Source organism: Marmota monax, unplaced genomic scaffold (assembly GCF_021218885.2).
Source record: "Marmota monax isolate L192 unplaced genomic scaffold, Marmota_monax_Labrador192_F-V1.1 WCK01_AAM20220418_F8-fsc00078, whole genome shotgun sequence".
Classification (NCBI taxonomy): domain Eukaryota; kingdom Metazoa; phylum Chordata; class Mammalia; order Rodentia; family Sciuridae; genus Marmota; species Marmota monax.
Genome location: NW_026694865.1, coordinates 1184815 through 1209531, shown reverse-complemented (window position 1 = coordinate 1209531; position 24717 = coordinate 1184815). Strand labels below are relative to the sequence as shown.

Below are 24717 nucleotides of genomic sequence, written 5' to 3'. Positions count from 1 at the left end.
ACTATACAAAGCCTAATCTGGGACAGAAAAGATCCATTCTTTATAGGACATATCAGGGCACATACAGGATTGCCTGGAGCCCTTAGTTTGGGCAATGAATTAGCATATAAATCTACACATGACATACATATTTTCTCCACAATAGAAGAAGCTATAAATTTTCATAAAAGGTTCCATGTCAATGCTAATACTTTACAAAAGCATTTTAAAATAACTAAAGAACAAGCCAGACATATAATAAAACAATGTCAAAATTGTGTGACATTTTTACCACAAGTTAATCTTGGAGTCAATCATAGAGGACTGATACCTAACCATATTTGGCAGATGGACGTCACACACTTGCCAGAATTTGGAAAATTAAAATATTTGCAGGTTACAGTTGATACTTCTTCCGGATTTTTGATGGGCTCCCTTCATGCCAGAGAAAAAACTAAAGATATTATAGCTCATTGCTTACAAAATTTTGCCACTGTGGGCGTTCCAAAACAGTTAAAAACAGATAAGGGTCCTGGTTATGCTTCTACGTCTTTTAAACAATTTTGCTCATCATTTGGCATTACTCACATAACAGGAATTCCATACAATCCACAGGGATAAGGCATAGTTGAAAGAGCTCATCAAACTATTAAAATGTACTTACTAAAACAAAAGAAGGCAATTGGAAAGGGATATATATCCCCCAAAGATAAACTTAAAATAACCCTTTTTACTCTAAACTTTTAAAATTTGGATTCATCAGGGCTTAGTGCTGCGGAACTTAGTGCTTCGGAAAGACATTTGTATCCAAAAAATGTACTTAAGCCTAAGGTACTTTGGAAGGATATTCTAACAGGACAATGGAAAGGTCCTGACCCAGTGATTGTCTGGTGTCGGGGCTCTGTTTATGTGTTTCCACAGGGAGAACAGCAGCCGATTTGGATTCCAGAGAGATTAACCAAAACAATTTCTACAGACCAAAAAGAAGATGATTTGACTCAAATCCATAACAGCTGATATCCAGAACTCTAGCTTGGCTATTCTTACATCTGCGACAGTGATTAACCAGGATGCTTTTTTCAATATCTATTTTATTATTGTTTTTTCCCACATCATAAAGTTCTATTTTATTTTTGAGCTCATACAGACCTAGGTTAATGTTTTTCTGATCAGTTTTATTTTTGACTGTGGAGCTTTTAAACATTGCAATGGAGATTTCACCTAGGTAAAGCCACAAGGCCTTTACTATTGTCTTATGTGTTGTATGTTACGTGTGCACACTTCTGTTTTGTGTTGTATGTCTGTATGTGCATATGTCCATATATCATATATGAGGAGCGCTCATGAATAAATGGATCCAAATTTTTTTTATTATTCACGTGATTTTAATGGTTTAATTTAAATTGGGTAAACAGCTGTTGAGGATTGTTTTAATATGTGTACAAATAAGCAGGTTAACAGATCTGTTTGTTTACTTTCACCTTTCCTTTTCATTATATTTAATAATTCTGTTCAGGATAATGTAAATTGTTCTGAAAATTGTTTTCTTAGTACCTGTTGAAATGTTACATATTTTTTTTAACATCATTGTCAGAATTCCTATTTTCATCCCAGTGCCGGTGAAGACAAAGATGAAACCAAACTACAACTTCTTCGATAATTATCACAACAAACTGTATAAACTGATACATCAATGAATAATAACTCAACAAGTAATGCTCAATCAATGAGTCAATTTATTTTGGGAGGAAACGGACATATTGATAGATTCCTCCGCTTTGAACTGCTTACAGAACTTGCCTGGAATATGTATCACTTGTATGCATTGTGATCTATCTGTTGATGCAGCGAATTATGGTAGTGCTGGTGTATCTTTGCTGATGTGTCACCAGTGATGCAATTTTTCCTAGGAGCCATCAATTGGCTTGGTGTCGTGGCATTTCTGTATCCTCCTCCCTTCTACTAGTGATGGTCTAATTTGGGGGGCCAACAGAGGTGAGGAAAAGAACCTCACCCCCTCACTGGTGCATAGGCCTATCCACAAGTATGACTATATGCTGGACCGGTAGTCAATGACGGGTATGATCCAATTGCAGTGGTATCAACCTAAGACAGGAGGCTGACGCCTAAAGGTCAGTTCATCCAATGACGGGTAAGAACCATATGTTGAATTGGACAAATTTAACAGGCACGGTCCCTAGCCACATTGCTTGTTGCTTAATTAAACAGAAGGGGGGAGATGCTAAGAGCCACAGCCAAGTAATATGATGCATGGCATTTTTGGTTGAAAGGTGATGCCAGCAAGCCATTGAGATGATATGATTATGTTAAGATTTGCATTCATATGGATATTGCACTCCTGCTGTTCACCTCGACCTGCTAGGGGACTCCTGGAGAGTTCCCATTGGTTGGGGAAGTGCGGTAGGAGCGGGAGCTTACGGGGCATTGGCGGCAGTTTCAAAAAATAAAGTTTGTTCCTGCTTGAGTGGCTCGTGATTTTGTGCCCAGCCAGACTGCAGCATCCAGCTCCAACCATTTACCTGCAAATGCCATAATTTCATTCATGTTTAAGGCTGAGTAATATTCCATTATGTATATATACCACAGTTTCTTTATCCATTTATCTGTTGAAAGGTATCTAGTTTGGTTCCATAGTTTAGCTATTGTGAATTGAGCTGCTATAAACATTGATGTGGCCAGGCACAGAGGATGAGACAGGAGGATGATGAGTTCAAAGCCAGCCTCAACAACAGCAAGGTGCTAAGCAACTCAGTGAAACCCTGTCTCTAAATAAAATACAAAATAAGGCTGGGGATGTGGTTCAGTGGCCAAGTGCCCAAGTTCAATCCCTAATACCCGCCCCCCCCCAAAAAAATTGATGTGATTCATCACTATAGTATGCTGATTTTAAGTCCCCTGGGTATATGCCGGGAGTGGGATAACTGGGTCAAATGGGGGTTCCAGTCCAAGTTTTCTAAGGCATCTCCATACTGCTTTCCAGAGTGGTTGCACCAATTTGCAGTCCCACCAGCAATGTATGAGTGTACCTTTTTCCCCACATCCTCACCAAAACTTATTATTGCTTGTTTTCTTAATAATTGCCATTCTGAATGGAGTGAGATGAAACCTTAAAGTAGTTTTGATTTGCATTTCTCTAATTGCTAGAGATGTTGATATTGAACATTTTTTCGTATATTTGTTGATCGATGTATTTCTTCTTCTGAGAAGTGTCTGTTCAGTTCCTTAGCCCTTATACTGATTGGGTTATTTGGTTTTTGTTTGTTTGTTTGTTTGTTGTTGTTGTTTGGGGGGTTGGCGTTAAGTTTTTTTTTAGTTCTTTATATACCCTGGAGATTAGCACTCTATCTGAGGTGCATGTGGTAAAGATTTTCTCCCGCTCTGTAGGCTCTCTCTTCACATTATCGATTTTTTTTTTTGCAGAGCTTTTAGTTTGATTTTTGATTTAGTTTTGATTATTGATTATTGATTTTACTTCTTACACTTTTGGAGTCTATTAAGGAAGTCAGGCCCACATGATGAATATTTGGGCCTACTTTTTCTTGTATTAGGCGCAGGGTCTCTGTTCTACTGCCTAAGTCTTTGATCCAGTTTGAGTTGAGCTTTGCGTAGGGTTAGAGAGAGAGATTTAATCTCATTTTGCTACACATGGATTTCCAGTTTTCCCAGCACCCTTTTGTTGAAGAGGTTGTCTTTTCTCCAATGTATGTTTTTAGCATCTTTGTCTGGTATGAGATAACCATATTTATGTGGGTTTGCTTCAGAGAAGTATTTCTAAATCTTAGGCACTAGTGGACAAAAACCTATCAATATAAACCAGGCTCACCCTAGATCTAAGGAGAGCAGTACACAAGGGGCTGGATTCCCAGAATGACAGAAGAAAATAGGGATATGCAACAAAAGTGTGAAATCCAAAAATAAATAAATAAAAATAAAGCCTTAAATATTAGTGGAACTCAACTTTGCTGAAATTTTTTAATCTCATAGTAATAAATTATACAATAGCAAATACACATGTAGATACAGTGTTCTCAACAGAATTCCAAAGAAATGTCCCCAGCAAAATAAGCCAGGATTCTATCAGTATCAACTAGCAGAAAGAGCTTATTAACAGCTGTGAATGATGCCATGGAATGAAAAGCTTATAACAAACACAGAATACTTCAACTTCTCATCAAACATGCAAGTGTAATGTTTTCCATGGCTTACAAAATGCTCTAAGTCTAGGGTTCTCATTCACTTCTGTACTCTGAAGATGTCTTGGGGAAAAAAATGTGTATTTTGTCACATTTACAAGGATTGTTCCATCTCAACTGTGCTTTATTCAGTTAACCAACTCAAAACTGCATTGTGCAAAAACAAAAGCGGTATTCATATTTACCACTCATGGAATCAACATGAGCAGTTTGAATTAGAATTCAAATCTTTTAATTCCACTATAAGCAATAAATCTTACTATTCACCTCATAAAAATGTAGCAACACATTTCATTTTCAGAACTGGACCAGAGCAATTCTGTATATAGCCAACAAAAATTAATGTAATGGTTTTAATTGACAGATAATGACCATTGCTTAAATTTCTATACCTTCTGTTCAACAGTTTCCAAAATATTTCCATTCTTTTTAGAACCTAAAATTTCTGGTAAGTTAGAAAGGTAAGTAGTGTCCCCAAGAGAAATAACTCAAAACTTTCTGAGATAAAGTGCTTTGCTCAAGTCACAGACATTTTTAGTAGCACTACCTGCACCTGAATCAAGATTTTTTTGATACTTTGTCTATCATCCCTGATCTTTTTGCTACAGAATGTCTCTATTTTAGTGGTATTAATACTTAAAAATGAAAGAAGATGTTTTTAGCATTGCATCAAATTTCTTTATATTCAGAGGGAAAAGCAAAATAACTGAATAAACATGTTAAAGAAAACATTTATTTTTTAAGATCCTAATAAAACTAATTTGAGAAAATAAATAGCTATTATCCTAATATTCTAAACTAGAAGAATTATTTAGCAGTCAAAACAATGGACACACTAATAATCCACTCTAGACAACCATGAGCTATTTTGAATAATTCAATAAGCTATACCCTATTCAGAAATTACATTATATTCTTAAACATAAATTTAGGTGATTTATTTTAAATTTAAAAAATTCAAAGAACAATAAATTTCAAATACTCATGGACATACAATGAATTTTTTGTTTTGTTCCTCAGGCAACACAGTGCCTCGCATAAAGAACATGTGTTTTTAAAAATGTGTTCAAATATAATTTAAATACTAAATAATAATTATTTCAAAAAATTTTCGATAAATTATAATTCTTAGCTATAAAGAAAATTTTTTTAAAAAAATCAGTCAGTCTACAAATAGGAAAATATTCACTTAGTAGCAGAATGTAGAACTGAGCATCTAAGTGTGGTCTATACAATACTATGCAGGCAACTCTCTGGCACAAAGGCAACTGTGGTAACAGTCTTCTAGAATTTCCTCCTAAGATGCCACATCACTCAGTATAAGCCTGCTGCAAGGATAACTGCAGAGGCATGAAGTCAGTAATAAAAGCAAAAAGCCTGTTCCAGAGCTATGGTCCCTGCTTCAACCTAGTGACAAGACCAGTACAACGCAAGTACTCATATGCAGCTGCATCAACACTCTCTTCCCACCTGCCACTACCCTTACTAATGCTCCTTCCCCAGATGCTAATCAGAGAGATTCTCTGCAGTGCAGAGGACTGCCAGTAACCCCTTTACTCAGCATCTGGCACAGTTTCCTCTCTAAATAAATATATTGGTATTATATTTTTTTTAAATAAATCAACTTAAAAGCACATTAGCAATTATTATAAATGTTTCATGGATGTGACAAAAATCATAAAAATAAGGAACTAATATTATTACTAAAGTTTGAAAGTTGGTGTTACCATGTACAATGCAAGGTAAAGGGGCCTGAGAAATTGGAAAACACAACTTTTTCATATTGTTGAGTTTCCTCGCCTTTAAATAAAAGGTCCAATTTCAAATATCAGCATTATATTAAAGATATTTAAGAAGATTATTATTCTTAAGTGATGCATACTACGGTATTTAACGGTGAAATAAAATACTATGATTTCCCTTCAAACCATTCAGTGAAAAATGAGTGTACTATGTACATAAAATTTGATATACACATATACAAATAGAGCAAATGCAGCAATATATTAACGTTTGGGTCTAAGTAGTAGGCAGGAAGATCCTAGATCATGGTACTACTATTCTTTTTCTATTAAAAAGTCAAAGAAAACAAATTACCTTCTAAAAATTATCTTCATAATGTTAAACTAAGGTATTTTCCAAACATCATCAGAACATTGAGCCATTCTTCCAAACTAATTATAAGTAAGTGTGCTTTTTAAAAAACATTGTTAATATATAGAAAGCTGTAGGCAGTGTCCTCTCACCCCATCAGAACATAATTACATCCAATCAGATACCCAGGGGACTCAGTGGGAATCACACAGGACAAGTAGGCAGGGACTTGAGAATCTGTTTGCTGTGTGACTAGTGAGTTAGAACTTTGGATCTCTGGTACCCTTCTCTCCATTTACTTCCAGCACTAAAGGATTCAGGCCCTCACTAATTCTTGCCTATGCCACTGAGGCAGTTTCATAACTGATGTACTACTCCAAGTTCCATCTCCTCCAATCTCTTCTGAACAGAACTACTACTAATAATTCATTAGAAACACACTTGATCATGTGATTGTCACCTCTGGGTCCACAGGACAAAGTACAAACACTTACAGATGGTATATTTAAAACCATTCCAACTTCCCCTCTGCCTATTTTCCACCCAAGCCCACTGATATCATCCTAGGATCCAGGAAAGCTGAGCTGACAATCTAACTGCTCCCTTCCCCCAACATCATATTTCTCTTCTATGTCTGTTCTTCCCTCTGATAGGAATTCTATCCTTTCCTGGATTACTTCTGTCACATCCTAGAAGCCTCCGACTAAGAGGCTCACTCTACAAACTGTTGATTGCCATGGGATAGGGAAAGGTAGGTGGAAAGCAACTACTTAATGGGTCCACAGTTTCCTTCTGAGGTGATGGAAATGTTTGGTACTACATAATACAGTATTTACACAATACTGTAGATACACAAGATGCCACTGAATTTTCACTTACAGGATTAATTTTATGTTATGAATCTCACCTCAATTGCGAAAAGAAAAACAACAGCAGTTTACCTTGAAAAATCAACCTGGCTCACTTCTCAGCTCCACACTGGATGGATCAAGTACCTTGTACATTATCACAGCACTCAAGGCTTTACATTATGCTGCCAGAAAACTGTGAATAAGCCTTTTGTTTTGTCTTCTCATCTCCCAGTGTTCAGCCTAGGACAGCCCTTGAGAAATATTTATTTTCCATAATTGAAAAATAGAGATGCCAATTATCTCCCTCAGGGCAAGAAGCTGAAGCGGATGACCTTTGGAAGATCTAGGTTACATGAACACCTTACAGAAGTCTGTCTTTGTTGGAGAAGATCAGGAAATCCATACTTCACCCATAAGCAGTCAACAATGGAGTGACCTCCAGTGAGATGTTTCAGTTAGTAATTAAGAAGTAATCTTTACTGAGACAACTTCAGGCACTATGCTAACAAGTAAGCCCCGATTATGTCTCACAGCTACTCTACAAAATACAATTATTAACCGCATCTTCCAAATGAGGCAAACAAACATATTTGAGTTCTTGCCTAAGGTCACAAAACTGATTACCAGGAGTGGCAACACTCAAACCCAGGCTACCTGGGCTACACAGTTTAACCAAGTAGCATCAACATGTTACCCTACCCTTTTATATTTGTCCCACTACAGTTTCAAGAGCCATTTAGGGTCATTCTTTGGCCCACCATTACCTTTTATAAGGCTGACAAGGCATTTCATTTACTTACTTATCCATAGTCATGATTGCTGTTTATATTCCATACAGTGATTTTTAAAGATATATAATGTTAATTTTAAAAATCTATCCATCAAAAAAGAGAAATGATCCTTAAAAAGATCTCTCAATTAAAAGACTTCTCACATGTAAATCAGCAAGCATTTGACTGTTCCTCTTGCCCATGCCAAAAAAGGTCATGTGCCTGCTTCACTAGAACCACACCCACAAGGCTTCCTCACTGAAGTGCCCCAACCTCTGCACAGGGTAAACCCCCTACAGATTTAATTCTAGTTTAGAGAATGTTGGGAGCTGCCCCATAGGAACCGAGCACCCCTTAGCCCTGAGCCATGGAAATGTGGAGCTGTGGCAAGCCAGCCATGGGCTGTGTGTGAACTAGGGGCATTGAGTGCACACAGTGGACTGACCTGTCTTGCCCCTCTGTTTGGGTGGGACTCGCTCTGGTCTTTCCACTTGCTCTGCCTTTGACCCCCACACATCTCAAGAGTTAGGCATGGCCTTTCTAGATGTCAGTCCATCTGCGACAACAGACATCAGGAAGCTAGACCCAACCCCCTGACACCTGACCCCTTGCCTCATTTGATGTCTTATCCCCAATAAAAGGGTTCAGCACATGCCCCATGCTCTCTCTCTTTCCATGGACCCCTAAGATCAGAGAAACTGGCACAGGACCCAAAGAAAAAAGTATTTCTCTGTCTGTGTGATTATTTCGTGCAGTCCAGTTCACCTGGAGTGACATGAAGCAGGGGTAAGGGTATAGCTCAGCAGTAGAGCACTTGTCCAGGAAGAACAAGACCCTGGGTTTGACCGCTAGAGCCCACAGGAAAACAAAAACAAAACCAAAAGCAATGACGTCTAAGTGTGCACATGTGCATGCTCTCTCACACATTCTCTGCCACTCTCTCTCTCTAAGAAAATGCCACAATGTAGAAAGAAGAAAATTTTTACCAAGATTCAGTAAAAATAAAAATAATTATTTGTACATCTGTAAGGGAAAACCTTACTACAGAGTTAATGTCAAACCTTGACAACTTAGCAATAAAGCCGATATTAAAAATGTCATCTCTTTAAAAAACACACACCCTTTTAGACATACATACACACAACCCTCCAGATTAAGCCAGTTTTCAGTTCTACTGGATCCTCAGGACTTCCTTTACCTATATATACATCCTTATAAAAATCTGATGCTAAAATCAAGCATGAGAGGATAATGTACAAAAGATCCGGAAAAAAAAAAAAAAAAAAAGAAGGGGGTATGTAACAGTATTAATATAGAACAATGTAGAATTCAAGTAAAAAGTCATAATGTGACAAACTAGACCCTTTTACAGTGAATATAAAATAGCCAAGAACCTTAATGTAGCAATTATCACAAAATTAAATACTTTTAAAAAAAACTTTGAAATACAGGGGAAAATGACAGAAACTCACTATACTGAGATACAGGCTACTCTCAAAGCTATGACTGACCAAGCAACAAAGATACAGATATAAAGCTCTTCCAGATCAATATGAATAAGACATCAGTTTAAAAAATGGTAAAAGAACATGAACTAACAATTTCTAAAACAAGAAATGAAAGCAGTCACTAACATGAAAATATGTTCAAACTCCCTAGAACACAAAAACACAAATTAAAGCAACAATTCTTTTTTTCCTATCAAGTTGACAAATATTTGCTTACATTCATTCTATCCATTACTGAAAGGATACAGGGAATCTAACAATTTCATACACCACTGGAGGAAGTATAAATTGATGTTGAAACTTCCCATTGAAGACCTGCTTTCCTGTTAAACACCCCACCCATTTTTTATATGGCTTAAGATACAAATTCCATAGTTTTAAATTTGAAATTATACCAGTTCAGAATGGTAAGGACTTGGATTCCAGAACCAGGCTACCTAGCTTCCCACTTACCAGCCATGGCAGGTAAATTATTTAACTTCTATCTGAAATGATGGCAAAGTGCCCACTTCTTATTATTGCTGTGAGGACTAAGTTAATGTAAATCACTTAGAAGGAAGCTCGGACACACATGCTCAAAACATGTTGGCTAGGGCACTTTTATTTCTCATGAACAATTTAAGTAATTCACTAGCATTTCCTGAGAACAAAACAAATCCAACAGATAAAACTTTTTTGTGTGATTACAAACAATTCCATTTGTGTTTTTGTGCTGTACTTTTTTAAGCCCCCCCAAAATATATACATTTTCTAAATATATTAAAGCTACATAATCATTTGTATCTGCTCAAATAATTTCATATTGCTTATAACTTTCAAATACAAATTTGTTACCATAAAATATTATTTAAAATTGTTCCTATATCACTACTGTAGTGTTAAGATAATTAAATACTAACTAAATAACAAAGAGGCAGGACGGAATTTTAAAACAAGCACAACCAGTGGTTATGGCACAGTAAATAGCTCTATGGGTAACTTGTTTGGTCTCAACTCTATTTTCTACAGTGATTTATATGAGGTGGGTATTTTGTTTTTCGTTTTGTTTTTAAGAACAGAGGATGGAACCCAGGGCATCATACATGCTAGGCAAGTGCTCTACCACTGAGATACACAACTGGCCTCCAAAGGCTTTAAAACAATAGCAGCCTTTTATCCTAACTGGTTGTCATATACCTACTCTTTATTAAAAAGACTTGCCAGGTCTGATTCAATTAAACAATTACAATTTATCCCATTCCCACCCTTTGCTAGATCCTTTAGTCACTCAACCACATCATTTCCTCTTCTGCCCATCATTTTAGAGAGGTTATCATTTGAAAATAATATTAACATTTAGGATTTCTGAGAACAAAACAAGTCCAACAGGCAAAACTTTTTTGTGTGATTACAAACAATTCCATTTGTTTTCTGGGTTGTACTTTTAAGCCATATATATATATATTCTAAGTATATTAAAGCTATATAAAATGTTTAATAATTTTATTTTTTAGAGATATAAGGTGATATAAATATACTATCCCACTTTTCTAATTTTAGAAAGTGCATTTCAGTCCTCTGTTTTTAGGGAAATTCCTTACATAAATCACTTTGTTTTCTCTTGAATAAATGAGCTCATACAGGTGAAAATTTTGACCATCTGATATATCCTTTAGGTGGCAGAATAAATATTTGCCTAACTGTAATAATAGGATAGTGAATGGTTCCATATTATAGAGATGAATACAAACAGAATACATGAGTTATAAGGTTCAAATCTAGTACTTTGGACCTAGATTTTTCTACCAAGGACCCAATTAAACATAGCTGATGACAACAAAATTTTGTCGGCTATTAGCTAAATCTAGGGATGATGGCAGAAGAGAAAGGGTAAACTTGTTAAATCACTATTATGAAAACTTCTGAAGGTGAAACTTTAATGACTCCACTACAGTCTCTCTAAACATGGCATAAACATCAAGTATTTTAAAATTTTAATTCAAGTTAATAAAAAAAAAGGGGGGGGGAACCTTCCCTAACTACAACCCCCAATCTGTTGCCTTCTAACCCCTTTCACTGAAATTCTTACAAGGTGATTAGTTTAGTTTCCTAACCTGATGCACCCTCAGCAGGCTAAATAATTTCACAGTTCCACACCACAATACTTGCTCTTCTTTTGCCTACAAAGTCATTCAAGTTGTCTTTCTGGCCCTGGCGGAAGCTTCACTTGCCAGCCTTTCCCCTGTCCCTACTCTATACATCTGCACTCCCATAGCAATATATACAGACCTCTATTATGGCTCTGATACTGTATTACTGTTATTGTTTAATTGTCTCTTAAAATCCTTGAAGGCTGAGACTAGATCTTTCTTATTATAAAAATTTTAGGAAATATGCTGAATTCAACAGTAATACAAAAGTAGATACAATAGCATCACAAACCACCCAGCTACAACTGACCAATTTTAGTTCAACTATAACCCTACTTACTCACCCCATCTACTCTCCACCAGAGTATTTTGAAGCAAATCCTAGACTTCATATTATTTCATCTGTAAAAGCACTTCTAAACATATCTTTGAAAGATACTCTTTATAAAGATAATGACATTACTACCATAGTCACATTTAAATTGTTAAACAATTCTATATCATGAAGTATCCAGTTAGTGTTTACATTTCCTCAATTGTCTTATAAGTTTTCACTTTCTACAACTACTTAATCAGGGTCTAAATAAAGTCCATCATTGCAATTGTCAATATGTCTTTTAATCTCTTAAAATCTTGTAATCTCTAGATTTCTTCTCCATCTTTTTTCTTTTCTTATAATTTATTTTTGAAGACACCAGGTCACCTGTTCTTTAGTTTCCCACACTCAGAATTTTCCTGACTACATCTCACATTTCTCTTTCCTTTGTATTTTCTATAAAATGGTGGTTATATGTAAAGGGCTATCATATTCAGGTATGATTTTCTGGGCAAGATACTAATAAATGGTGAAGAAAATATCTACCAGGGGATAATGTTCACTGTCTAAACTCTACACCCATTAATTCACTAGGACATGTAAAATCATAATACGCTAGCATTCTTGCTTACTAGCTTGAAGAATATGTGATATGTTAATTCTATCACCCCTTCTTCATCTATTAGCTGGGATAAAATTCCTTTCATAAAGAGAAACTTTCCCTTATTGACAGTTCAGTTACCCTGAGATACAGTTTACAACAGAAAATCATGACAAATATTTTGTTATATCCCTTTATTTTCCAGAGCTTAAAAGAATGCATCAGTTCCCCAGCATACTCTAAAAGTGACAAATTGTTTTTATTTTTTAATCATCACTACGAACTCATGGATTGAAAGATTTTAGTCCACTGTAGTTGTTTCCTAATCAATGATCAAAAAGTCCCATCTGTGGCCAAGTGGGGGCCTCTTCAAGTTAGCATCAGAATTCTAATCTTTGATTCCCCGCCCCCCCCTGCATTCTAGCATGACAAGGAATTCCAGGCTCATCTTGTACTACTTCTGCTTCCAGTTTGGAATCATCCATTTCTTCAAAGAGGATGTAACAATTAATCCATTCTTGAGACTAACTTAATATTCCATAAATATTTTCCAAGCTAAGTAACTGCTGAGCAAAGTCCAATTTCTAAACTAAGTTTAAATTTGAACAATATGTATGATGCACAATAAAGACATACAAATTACTTCATCCTTATTAATATAAGTAATTAAAATCCTAAACTACTCATCACTTAAGTTTTTAGACTCATGTACCAGAAGACCTACAAAAGCAACTGTTTTGGTATTCAGATACAAATTTCATAATTCAAATACACATGATAATCTGGGTAAACCTGCTGCTTATGTTGGGGTTGAAATGGAAAAGTGTGAAAAACAAAACAAACAAAAAAATCTTCTTAACTATAATCTTCATCCTTCAAGAATCACAGGAAATACAATGCAAGAATAAGAATAGGAAGTTGTCTAAATAAAGCTTTAATTAAGATATGCATTTTTAATTAAAGGTTGTAATCTTTAATGATAATGAGTGAATAGTGCTCAATTAAGTATCATGAGTTTAGAATGAACATAACGATTTGCGATCTTAATTATTCACATTACCCAGAAGTCATTGTGGTAATATTAACATGTTTTCAAACACACCCAAATCCCTGAGTGGAAAACATAAAACCAAAACTAAAATCCAAACTAAAACAAAATCATGTTTAACTCTTTATGCTTTCTAAACATCTCAAACTAATATCCTTAGTAGGAACCAAAAGAAGTTTTTTGAAAAAATTTTAGTTGCTATTTTGTAACCAAATTCCTTTAGAAATCACAATGTTTCTTCAGGGTGCTGAGGCATTAGCAAGATGCTTTCAGAACAAAATTAGAATCTGGCACTGTGGGACATGCCTTTAATTCCAGCAACTTGGGAGGCTGAGAAAGGAGGGTTGCAAGCTTGAGACCAGCCTCAGGAACTTAGTGAGACCCTGTTTCAAAATTAAAAAAAAAAGAAAGAAAGAAAGAAAGAACTGGAAAGTGCATAACCACTCACTGATAAAGCACCCCTGAATTCAATCCCAATATCCAAAAATGAAAGGGAAGCAAAAGTAATCACTGCAGGACCTCCCAGGTCAGAAAACTTTTACAATCAAGACTTTGCTACAAATGTTGAACATAGCTACAATTTAAAGTGGAACTGCCCCTCCCAAAGTATCTGCTTACAATATTTGTCTCTAGCATGCAGCCTCTACTGGTTCTTAATTTTATTACTAAAGGTCAGATTTCATAATTAAAAATAAGTGTAGCAACAGAAATATTCTAGTTTATGATTAATAAATGCAGCTATCTCCAGATTTGACTTGTAAAGTACTAATCATCAAATGTATTTTACTCTGAATTGATAATTGTGAACTGTTTATCTATGGATATATAAACCTGTCCCCATTTAGCTGGGCTTTAAACTCACTAGCATATTTATAACAATGGTACTAGTCTGATCATTTAAAATTACTTTTTTTCTGCACATCATCTGTGTATAATTATAATTTAGTATGTTAAGCTAAGATGTTATATTTTACATACATACTATGTCATAAAATGTTTACATACCTAACATACTTCAGTCTATTGCTCATGTCTCCTCTTCAGATATAAGCTTAAATAAATACACAAAGAAAACCATGATATAAACAATTTTAAAATTTCTCTCAAATCAAAGTAGCTCAAATTGTAATTATTTCCATGATAATTAAAAAAAAAATGTTAAATTCAAATTAAGGGATTCAAATAGGGGAAAGGAGGGAGAAAAAAGAAAGCAAGATGTATACCTTCTTACAACAGAATAAATTCTGTGTGTATCCAAAAAATGCAACAAAGCAAACAGAAGAAACTTGGGGAATTTCTGCTGTTGTTTAATATTGCAGAGTGAAAAGGCCAAAATGTAACATAAATCTAAATCTAAAAGTCACAAAATAAAAGGTTAAGAATTCCGATAGTATAAAAACAAGTACTTTCTGCCCAGCAAATGCCACCATAAAAATATCATGACAAATTACCAATAAATTAATATTAGCTATTCATATTAAAAGGGCTAATTTTCATGCCATAAAGTACATATAAATTAATAAAAAATCAACAATGCAATAGAAAAATGGGAAGGATAAACTGTTCACAGAAAAGAAGATGCAAAGCAACTGAAGAAATACTTCACAGAAGAAGAAATACAACTGGTCAACAAATATATAAAAAAATGTTGAACATCTCTAGCAATTAGAGAAATACAAATCAAAACTACACTGAGATTCCATCTTACTCCAGTCAGAACGGTAAATGAAGAATCCAAGTAACAATAAGTGTTGACAAGGATGAGGGGGGAAAAGTACACTCATACACTTCTAGTGGAACTGCAAATTGGTGCAACCACTCTGGAAAGCAATATGGAGATTCCTCAGAAAACTTGGAATGGAACCACCATTTGACCCAGTTATCCCACCCCTTAGCATATACCAGAGGACTTAAAAACAGCATTGGATAGCAGCCACATCAATGTTTACAGCAGCTCAATTCACAATAGCTAAGCTATGGAACCAACCTAGGTACCCTTCAACAGATGAATGGATAAACAATGGAAATTACTCAGCCATAAAGAAGAATGAAATTATGGCATTTGCCAGTAAATGGATGGAACTGGAGATGGAAATGGAGACTATCATGTGAAGTGAAATAAGCCAATCCCAAAATAACCAAAGGTGGAATGTTCTGATATCCGGATGCTAACACACAATAAGTGGGGGAGGGAGAATAGAAGTTCATTGGATTAGACAAAGGGGAATGAAGGGAAGGGAGATGGAAAGACAATAGAATATGACATAACTTTCCTATATTCATATGTGAATGCATGACCAGTGAAACTCCACATCATGTACAACCACAAGAATGGGAAGTTATGCTCTATGTTTATATGATATGTCAAAATACATTCTAGTGTCATGTATAACTAAAAAGAATTTAAAAAAATTTAATATGAGAAAAAGAAGATGCAAACGGCTTGTAAAAATTTGAAAAGATGTTCCACTTCAATCATAAGGGAAATAATGCAAATCTAAAGTACCCCTGTCATATTTTATCTGTCAGACTAGCAAAGATCAAAAAATTTGAAGACTTTTAATAAAAGTTCAAAAATATTTTTTCCCCACACATTGGTTTCATGATACATAAAAGGAAATTTGACAACATCTTTTAAGGTACAAAGAATGTACCTATCCTCTAACCTAGCAATTCCACTTCCAGGAATGGGAAGCTCTGGACCAAATTCACCATTAACACAACAACACAGGATATGGAACAGCAAGAAAGGTGAGTTACTATTTCTATGAAGGATGAATATTTATATTCATATTTGTTTATATATACCAAGCTCTCTCTGAAGGAACATGCAGGCAACTAATAACAACAGTAGCCTCTGAGGTGGGTGGGGCCAGGTGGATAAAGGACAGGGATGAAAGGCGGACATTCTGTTGCAAATATTTGTTGTTGTTGTTGTTGTTCCTTGCAAGTCAAACCAGTTCCTATATTATCTATTCAAAAATGTCTAAAGTCAAGGTGGGGCTGGGAAGGAGGGAGGGAGAGGCCTGCCCAATCATAACAATAAATACATATGTGACCAAATCAGGAGTTATGATGTAATATATAGACTGAAAAGCAGAAGGAATCGATTTCTCCTCTATATTTTATTCTAGCTTGGTTTGGCTTTATTAGTTACCACACTCACTTTCATTTAAAAATCTTACAAAACTTACTCTAATATGTATCAAACTGAGAAGACGTTTGCTTTTTTTTTTTGTACTGGGGATTGAACTCAGGGGCATTCAGCCATTGAGCCACATTCCCAGTCCTATTTGTATTTTATTTAAAGACAGGGTCTCACTGAGTTACTTAGAGCCTTACTTTTTCCTGAGGCTGACACTGAACCCGCGATTCTCCTGTCTCAGCCTCCCAAGCCGCTGGGATTACAGGCATGCACCATCATGCCCTGCTCCATGTATTTCGTCTTCATTCCATTATTTTATGAAAAGTAACAGAATGCTGAATTTAATGAGCACTAAAGACATAAGCTTCCAAATGTATAAAATGAAAATTGAGATATGGAATATACCAATAACAATCAAATACTCTCTACTTTTCTAGAGGAGAAAACAGGATAAAATTAAGGTATATAAGTTTTCAAGTGCTATGTAAATCCTTAGTGTAAAAACAAACAAAACTGTGGGAGATGTAGCTAAATAGATATAGAACAGCATATCTTCCATAAAGCTGAAAACACAACCTGTATCACAAAGAAGTTCAATCTTTAACTTGGCTATAATGATCTCCAATATTACTACATATTTTTGCCAATTATTATTTTAAGTGAAATCAAAGGAGTCTTTTTCCTGAGCTTATGAAACATTTTCAAGCTTTACTAACACCACCAAATATCATATTATCTGAATCTATTCTTTTTATTTTTTAAATTTTTAATTAAAAATTCTAGTCCCTCCACACTTTCCTTATGACCTAGTAAAATAATCCTGGAAATGGGTGGAAACAAAGGCACAAATCTGTATAAAGTCTAATTCGTATTTTCATAAAAAGCATATAATCCTTTGGTAAAATCTACATAAAACTATAAAGATCCTTTTCAATTACTCCCACTATGTAACTGGGCTGTTTCAGCATAAATTTCCTCAGTATTTGATTCTTCAACGCTTTTTAAATAGCATTTATTTTAATAACACAGAATTGTGATGATATTGCCATTCTTCTAACCTGCCAAATTATCTAAATCCCAACATCTGCGGTCAGGCTGTTTCCCAAGATCCCTGTTCTCTTGCCAACTAAACAGAGGCCCTGACTATTCTCCTTCTTAGCCTGCACACAGAGGCGGGCTGCAAATCAGAGCCCAGTGGGTGTCCTTTACGGATCTGCTCCACAGCTGACATGGCCAACAGGGCAACCCGCTTCCTGACTTCCCGACCTACTGGGTCAACACCTAAGTGAGGATTTGTCTTCACAACGATGCCCATTCTCTCGGCCTCTCTCAAAATCAGATTTTCCCAGTGACAGCGACAGCGGAAGACCCACGACGTCCACGCAGCCCGGCAGGACTCAGGCTCGCAGTCACAGCCCAGAGACCGGTTCGGAGTCCGCGCGAGGCGGCGCCGGGGGCGCGGCCTGCCCACCTGGGCAGGGGAACCCCGGGCAGGGGACGCCTTGAGACCGCCTCGCCCCCGCGGAGGACTGCGGGCGGGGAGCCAGCGCCGAGAAAGGGGAGGGGCTGCGCGCGGAGACACTCCGCAAACGCCAGCTTTAGTAGGGGACTACAAACCCGCAGCCCCCGGGCTTCTCCAGAAGCTCCGAGACGCAGCGACGAGGGGCGGGGCAGGGACCCCCGAGGAGCTGCTGCCGCGGCGGGGAGGGTCCGCGGGGTCTCCGAGCCTGAAGGAGGGTCGCCGGGCCCTAGAGCCGGACTGAGGGCCCGCGGGGAAGGGCGGCGCAGGGCTTGCGGGAGTCGAGCTCAGGGAAGCCCAGAACGCGCGCGGACCGCGGGACTCACCGCGCTGGCGGCGGCAGTGGCGCCTGACGACGCGGGGCCGGGCGCGTCCTGCCTCCTCAGGCGGGACTTGAGGCTCTTCATGGCCAACTCTTGGCAGACCGGCTCCCGGCAGGCGCGGCGCGCCTGGCCCGCGCGCGAACCTTCAAGCTTGAGAGTTGCGAGAGCGAGACGGGGAGGAGGAAACTTCGGGGGCGGTGCGGGCTGTCCCCGCCCCATCTGCCACCTGGGGCGGCCGCCTGCTCCCGGCCTGAGGCTCTCCCCTCCCTCAGCCAATCGGCTGACCGCATGGCGGGGGTGGGGTCGGCCCCAACCAATCGGAATCCGGGAAGAGGGAGGGACTTCCCTTTTAAACTTAATAACACCCTTCCTCTCGCTTGCTGGAGGAAAAGTTAGGGAACTTCGAGTGGCGTAGGTGTGCGGCTAGGTCGTAGAAAGGCTCCAGGCTCCATACTTCTGGCGTCCGCCCACTCGGGCGGTGGAGCCTAAGGTCCAGAGCATGCTTAGGGTCCCGCTAAGCCAGCTCTAGTCTTCCCGGACTCCCTCTTCTTTCCAACCACGTGCTCTTTCCAGAGTAAAGTTCTCTTCCGTTGTGTCCCAGAAATTACTCTGGGTTACCTGTACAAAGACCAGATTTCGAGAGCAATTTCTCTTCCGCCTGATGTTTTACGACACAAATCTCACAAATTCCACAACCACTCGTACCAAAAACTCCAGAACGGTAACCTCTAAGAAATAGGTTGTTGATAGTACAGAAGGACATACAGTTAACAGACTTTAACATACGTTATTGTAAATCAAAGTACATGTTAGGTGTTATTTGTTGAGTGAAGAACCCACTGCTTTGGAGGGAAAGAGATGGAATGAAGGGGAGAGGTGCTCTCAATAAACAAAATTTGCCCACATGGCCAAAGTGATGTTGTCAAAAAAAAAAAAAAAAAAAAAAACAACTAAGTCATAATGTGTTTCCTATAGAAACACATTACAGATTAAAGTGTAGAAATGACTCTCGGAGGCTGATACAGGAGAAATGCAAGCTTGAGCCCAGCCTCAGCAATTTAATGAGATCTCCAGATACACAATAAAAAATAAAGAAAAGGTCAGGGGATGTAGCTAGGTGGTAAAGCACCCCCTGGTTCAGTCTCCAGTAATACATACACACATACACACACACCCACACACACACACACACACACGTATAAAAATGAAAGAGCAGAAATATGGATTAATGAAAATTATTTAAGGAAAGGGTGAAGAAATCGTCTGGTGAGCAATACCCAATAATTTGCTGTCAATGCGATAGTTTCAAAAATCTTTGGTGTCAGTTTTTTCCCAGTAAAATGTTTATTCTAGCAAGCAACCATTTCAAAAGACAAACAGGTTGTCCATGGTTCTAACAAAGGACTCTTTTTGTCTTCTAACAGGGCAATTGCTTTTTTTTAGTTTCCTTATAGCAACTCAAGGTTTTATTCAAATATTTCAAGAAAGTTTCCAGAACTCTCTTAGAGAGACAGCATTCAAAGACTCCTTTTAAAAAGTAAATAACAAGTACTGGAAAAAAATACGAATTGTGGCTTAATTGTATCTATGGAAGAAAATTTTCTTTGATTCCCCCTTTTTCTCAAGGGCCACAATCAGTTTTTGTAGGCTCTTTATAGTGTTTGCAGATGGCCGGTTACTCTCTGTCCTCACTGCCACTACAGAGCCAAAATTATCTGATGCCTGTATCATTATAGAAGCTTCCCAACCAGTATTCCAAACTCCAGTCCTCTCCCATTACCAATAAGTTACTAACCATCACTGAAAAGTCTTACAAACTTCTCTTTTTTCAAAACCCTTCAACAGCAAGTGGGTAAATCTACCTTCTTTATGTAGCATTTAAGTCTCTACAACATGGACCCAACCCTGTTCTCCAACTGGCACTCTGAGCCAATTACTCATAAACTCATTTCTCAAACATCAGTCATGGTTTCCAATGTCTCTCAGTGTGTATGTCTTTACACATGGACATTGTACAATAATAATAATTCATATGGATTCAGTATATGAATCCACCTCTAATAATTTTTTCTCTGTCTACAGTTCATCTAACAAATCCTGCTTCCCCAAGTGTGGTTAGGAGGGGGCAAAAACGGCACTGGAGGTCTTTTTGAAACACCGTGCTATTCTATCTAGATACTGCTTACACAACTAGTATGTTCAGTTTATGAGAATTCACTGAGTCTGTACTCTTCATGCAGTGTACACTCTTATGTGTGTGCTATACTTTAATATATACTTTATACTTTAATAAAAATGGTAGTTTTTAGATAAAGTATACATTCCTCCCAAGTGTCTTTCCCTATAATAGATCATGTAATCATTACCTAATCATGCAACTGAAAAATTAGAGCAGCTGTTATCTCTCAAAGGTACTAATACAAATAATCTGAACTCATTACTGAACTCCAAACCTCTTAAAATCAGGAAAAAGCTGACATACATTTGCATTTCCTAAAATGTTAGCACATTATAATATTCAATAAGTATTTCTGAATGGACCAATGCATTCTTTTTAGTCGCTAGAGTGAAATGTGGTTGGTTGTTCTGGTTACTCATGTGACACAAATTTGGGACCCCTTCCTTATGAACACAAGTGAGATGATCTTGGGCTATGTTACTGCTACTTGTACCACCAATCAACTGCTTTATTCTGGACTTAAGATAAACACCCCTTTCAATCAAGTCCCCTGGCTGAATCTTAAATGTTAATTGTCTTTAGTAGCACTGTCTCCCCTACATAATTGGCTGTTGAGCTAACTACAGCCTTATTCTGTACTGGTGTTTCCTGTAGCATCCAAGTTATCATAGCCCTGGTGGCGTTATTGAATAAAGCAAAGGAAACAGACAGAACCACAAGTATAGCTTGCATCAGATTCCAAAAATGTTGGGCAAGTTATTTTTATGAACTGTCTGAATGATGTCCCCATGGTGTTTGTGTCCAGTGGCTATTATGGATTTTTCCAGGCTAGAAACTTGATAGCTGATTCTATGTATTACCATTTGAGAGCAATTAAATGAACAGCACTAATTTGAATACACAGTGAAAGTTTTGATCTGGAAGCCCCCTAAATAAAGTCAAGTTGCTATTATTAACATTTAGCCAGACAGGTTTGGTTTGTTTTTGTTAATTATTATCACTATTTTTCATTTTTATCTTCCTTTCAGAGCAAAGGGCACTTATCAAACCTAAATGGACTTTCATTTGTTACCATATTGAATCTATATAAAATACTTTTTTGTTTTGCTTCTTACTTTTTACAACATATGTAAACAGGAAGCGTAATGCACTTTCTAAAAGTATTTTAATAGGTTATACATACACATGTTAAAGAAATGCCAGATAATGTAAAGAGTATACAGATAAGATTCTTATATCACCTCTCTCCCTTTGACATCTGATGCTAAACAACTTGTGTCCTAGATAAGGGGACAAAGCTAGCATATAAAATTCAAATGGAATCTACTTTCTAAACTGTTCATAGGATTGCAGGTATGAGTGGTACTGAAGGAAGGGGGAAAAACAGAAGATAAATTTACTTGAATGGAAGATCCCAAGGTTGGGTATTCATTCATTCCTTGGATGCACTCAGCTGAGAGTTAACACCAGGTAGGCAGAAATTACCCGGGGAATCTAGGGGAAAAAAGCATAACTGGGATCTCACTAATAACTAATGACAAGGATGATTTCTCAGAGGAGAAGAATAAAGAATGAACATACAAAATCTAAAATTTACACAGAGAACAATTCCTTTGCAAACAGGATCTCCTTTCTAGCAAGCTTCAGTTATGAATTCCATTTCCAGTGACTTCCTGGGAAATCCGGCCAATGAAGCCAGTCAATAAATTCCGCAGAAGGGCCCAAGACATCATTCATTCTCTCCCTAGTTCAGATGCCAAGGCAGATAGCTGGCAGAGACACGTGTGGCCACAGGGTCACGAGGAAGGGTCCCCCACCCACCCAGAGCTCCAAGAACGAGAGACCTGAGGCAGTTCTCACACCCTCTTTTCTCTCCACATTTGGAACTAAAACACATTGCATAAGAGGGCTTAAAAAAATAAATAGGTCATCTCTGGCACTAACTTTAAAACCATCTGCATTTCTAATAAGCTGTCCAGTGACTCCATCCTGAAAACTAGAGTGGGAAGAAGAAAGTGGGAAGAGGAGGTAGCTTCTGCTCTATACAAACATAGACCCTTATGTTTCCTAGTTATTCATAACTAAAATTTCCAAGGATGTCATTTTCCACTTACAGAAACAACTTTTTAATATCTCCTGCTGAGGGTTGTTTTGTATTTATCTACAGCAATCTTGAGTCGACCATCTATCTCTTGACCTGGGCTGCTTTCTACCTATCTCTGTCTTCATTGGCATTTATGGACTGTCATTCATCTATGATACATGAACTGTGCCCTTAGTTTCAATGTGGAAAGGGAGAGCAGAAAGCAGGGAGGGTCCTGGTCAGAAACAAAACGAGACTTGCCCAGGATATTGACCTTATAACCTTAGACCCCAGGGACCTGTCAGAACAGGGAGGAGAACACAGATGATGCTAATAACTTGTTTAATATAAAGAAAACCCAATGGGTTTCACTTGGTAAAAATTAACCTTCATTATTAAGTCTTGGTTACAAAGCTCCAGATATACCATTGCTTTCCCTTGAATGAGAAGACTATATGCCCATGATTCAAGGCAGAGTGCCTTTCTTTTTTTTTTTTTTTTAATTAGTATACTTTCAGAAGCTCTTTCTTGCCTCTTTTAAAGCAGGCTGCTTAGCCTAGAACCTAGATAAACACCAGGAATTTGGTTCAGGGATCAGAAACCATCTGATTCCGTAGGAAACTTTCCCAGACCTTGGAGTTTTCTTATCTTAGCTAGGGGGCCAGGATATGAGCAAACAATGAGCCAAAAGACTTTCAAAACTTCAGCACTATCAAATAAATTGAATAAAAAGGCTTCTTGCCTTTGTATTGAAAATGTGGCAAATAAAGGCTATCTCTGTAGAATTTTAAATGATAACTTTGCTTGTCCTTGCTTGTGCTTGTACTTTTTCCCTTTTGGATCTCCAAAGGACCTTTTAAAGTTCTGGCAAGGTACTCAGTAAATACTCTAGACTAAATGATTAAATCACTAGTACATTTTGTGGTTGGTTCAATACCATTAATTACTCAATGCCAGTATTTGCTAACTGTCCTAACAAAATAACATTGCAGACAAAATAAATCAAGCTAAATTTCACTTTCAAGTACACTTGGAAAATGACCTAAGTCTTATGCTAGGTGTTCAACATGAATTTAGTTATTTAAATTGAAATTACTATATTGATTTATGCTGAAAGAAAGGTCATAGTCAAAACACTGGAGAGACATATTCCAATAAACTTATATATAAGGAAATTTATTATATATTATATTACATATTGTGTTATATATTTTATATATTTTAATGTACCATTTTGAATTTTTCATCAATTATCCTTAGAAATTAATACATCTTTATGTAAGTCCTAATTTTATGTAAAAATAAAGCCCACATAAATGCAGATAAAATGTGTATTTTTAAAAGTTATTCTTAAAAATTAGTTGCTTGCATGATGTAACAATACAATTTATTGATTGATTGTTTTTGTTTTTTTAATTTGGTTACCAAAAGACTCAAACTTTGGCTTCCTGGAAGAAAAATTGATGAAAAAGTTATGAAAAGTTTTTTCTGAATTCCTCTTCTTCAAAACTACTTGCACAATGTTTAAATTTGTATTAAAATTAAAATATAATTTTGCTAAATGATAATTAATTGCAATGCTTATCTGGGAAATTTTCTTAAATTAAGCTATAATTCTTGTATACAATGGCATTCCACATTGCATTTAGGTTATCAGGGCTATTTTCAAGGTATATTCTATTCCAAGAGATTTGTCCACTGCTGTACCCTTATGGATTAATCGTGTATATATTCTTTATATCATCTATGTCTATCTGATACAAGTATGAACACATATTCAATAATAATGGATCAGTATATGATTTTCCAATTGCTGTTTTAGGAATGCTATTGCCACAAGCAAAACATATAAAATAACCAATAAATTAAAATACCAACACACTCTGGTCTTCAAAAGAGTTACATTTTAATTCCATCATGCTGGGGAGAAGCATGTACGCATTATGCTCCATAAACTT

General features: G+C 37.0%; 1 protein-coding gene across 1 annotated transcript in view; it reads right to left on the bottom strand.

The window, feature by feature from the left end:
- Positions 1–18658, bottom strand: part of Uaca (uveal autoantigen with coiled-coil domains and ankyrin repeats) — a 103513-nt gene extending 84855 nt beyond the window's left edge. The window contains exon 1 of the mRNA XM_046426545.2: positions 18501–18658. Coding sequence (XP_046282501.1) covers positions 18501–18581 — 81 coding nt within the window. The 5' untranslated portion in view covers positions 18582–18658. The remainder of the gene's footprint in view (positions 1–18500) is intronic.
- Positions 18659–24717: the final 6059 nt, after the last annotated feature.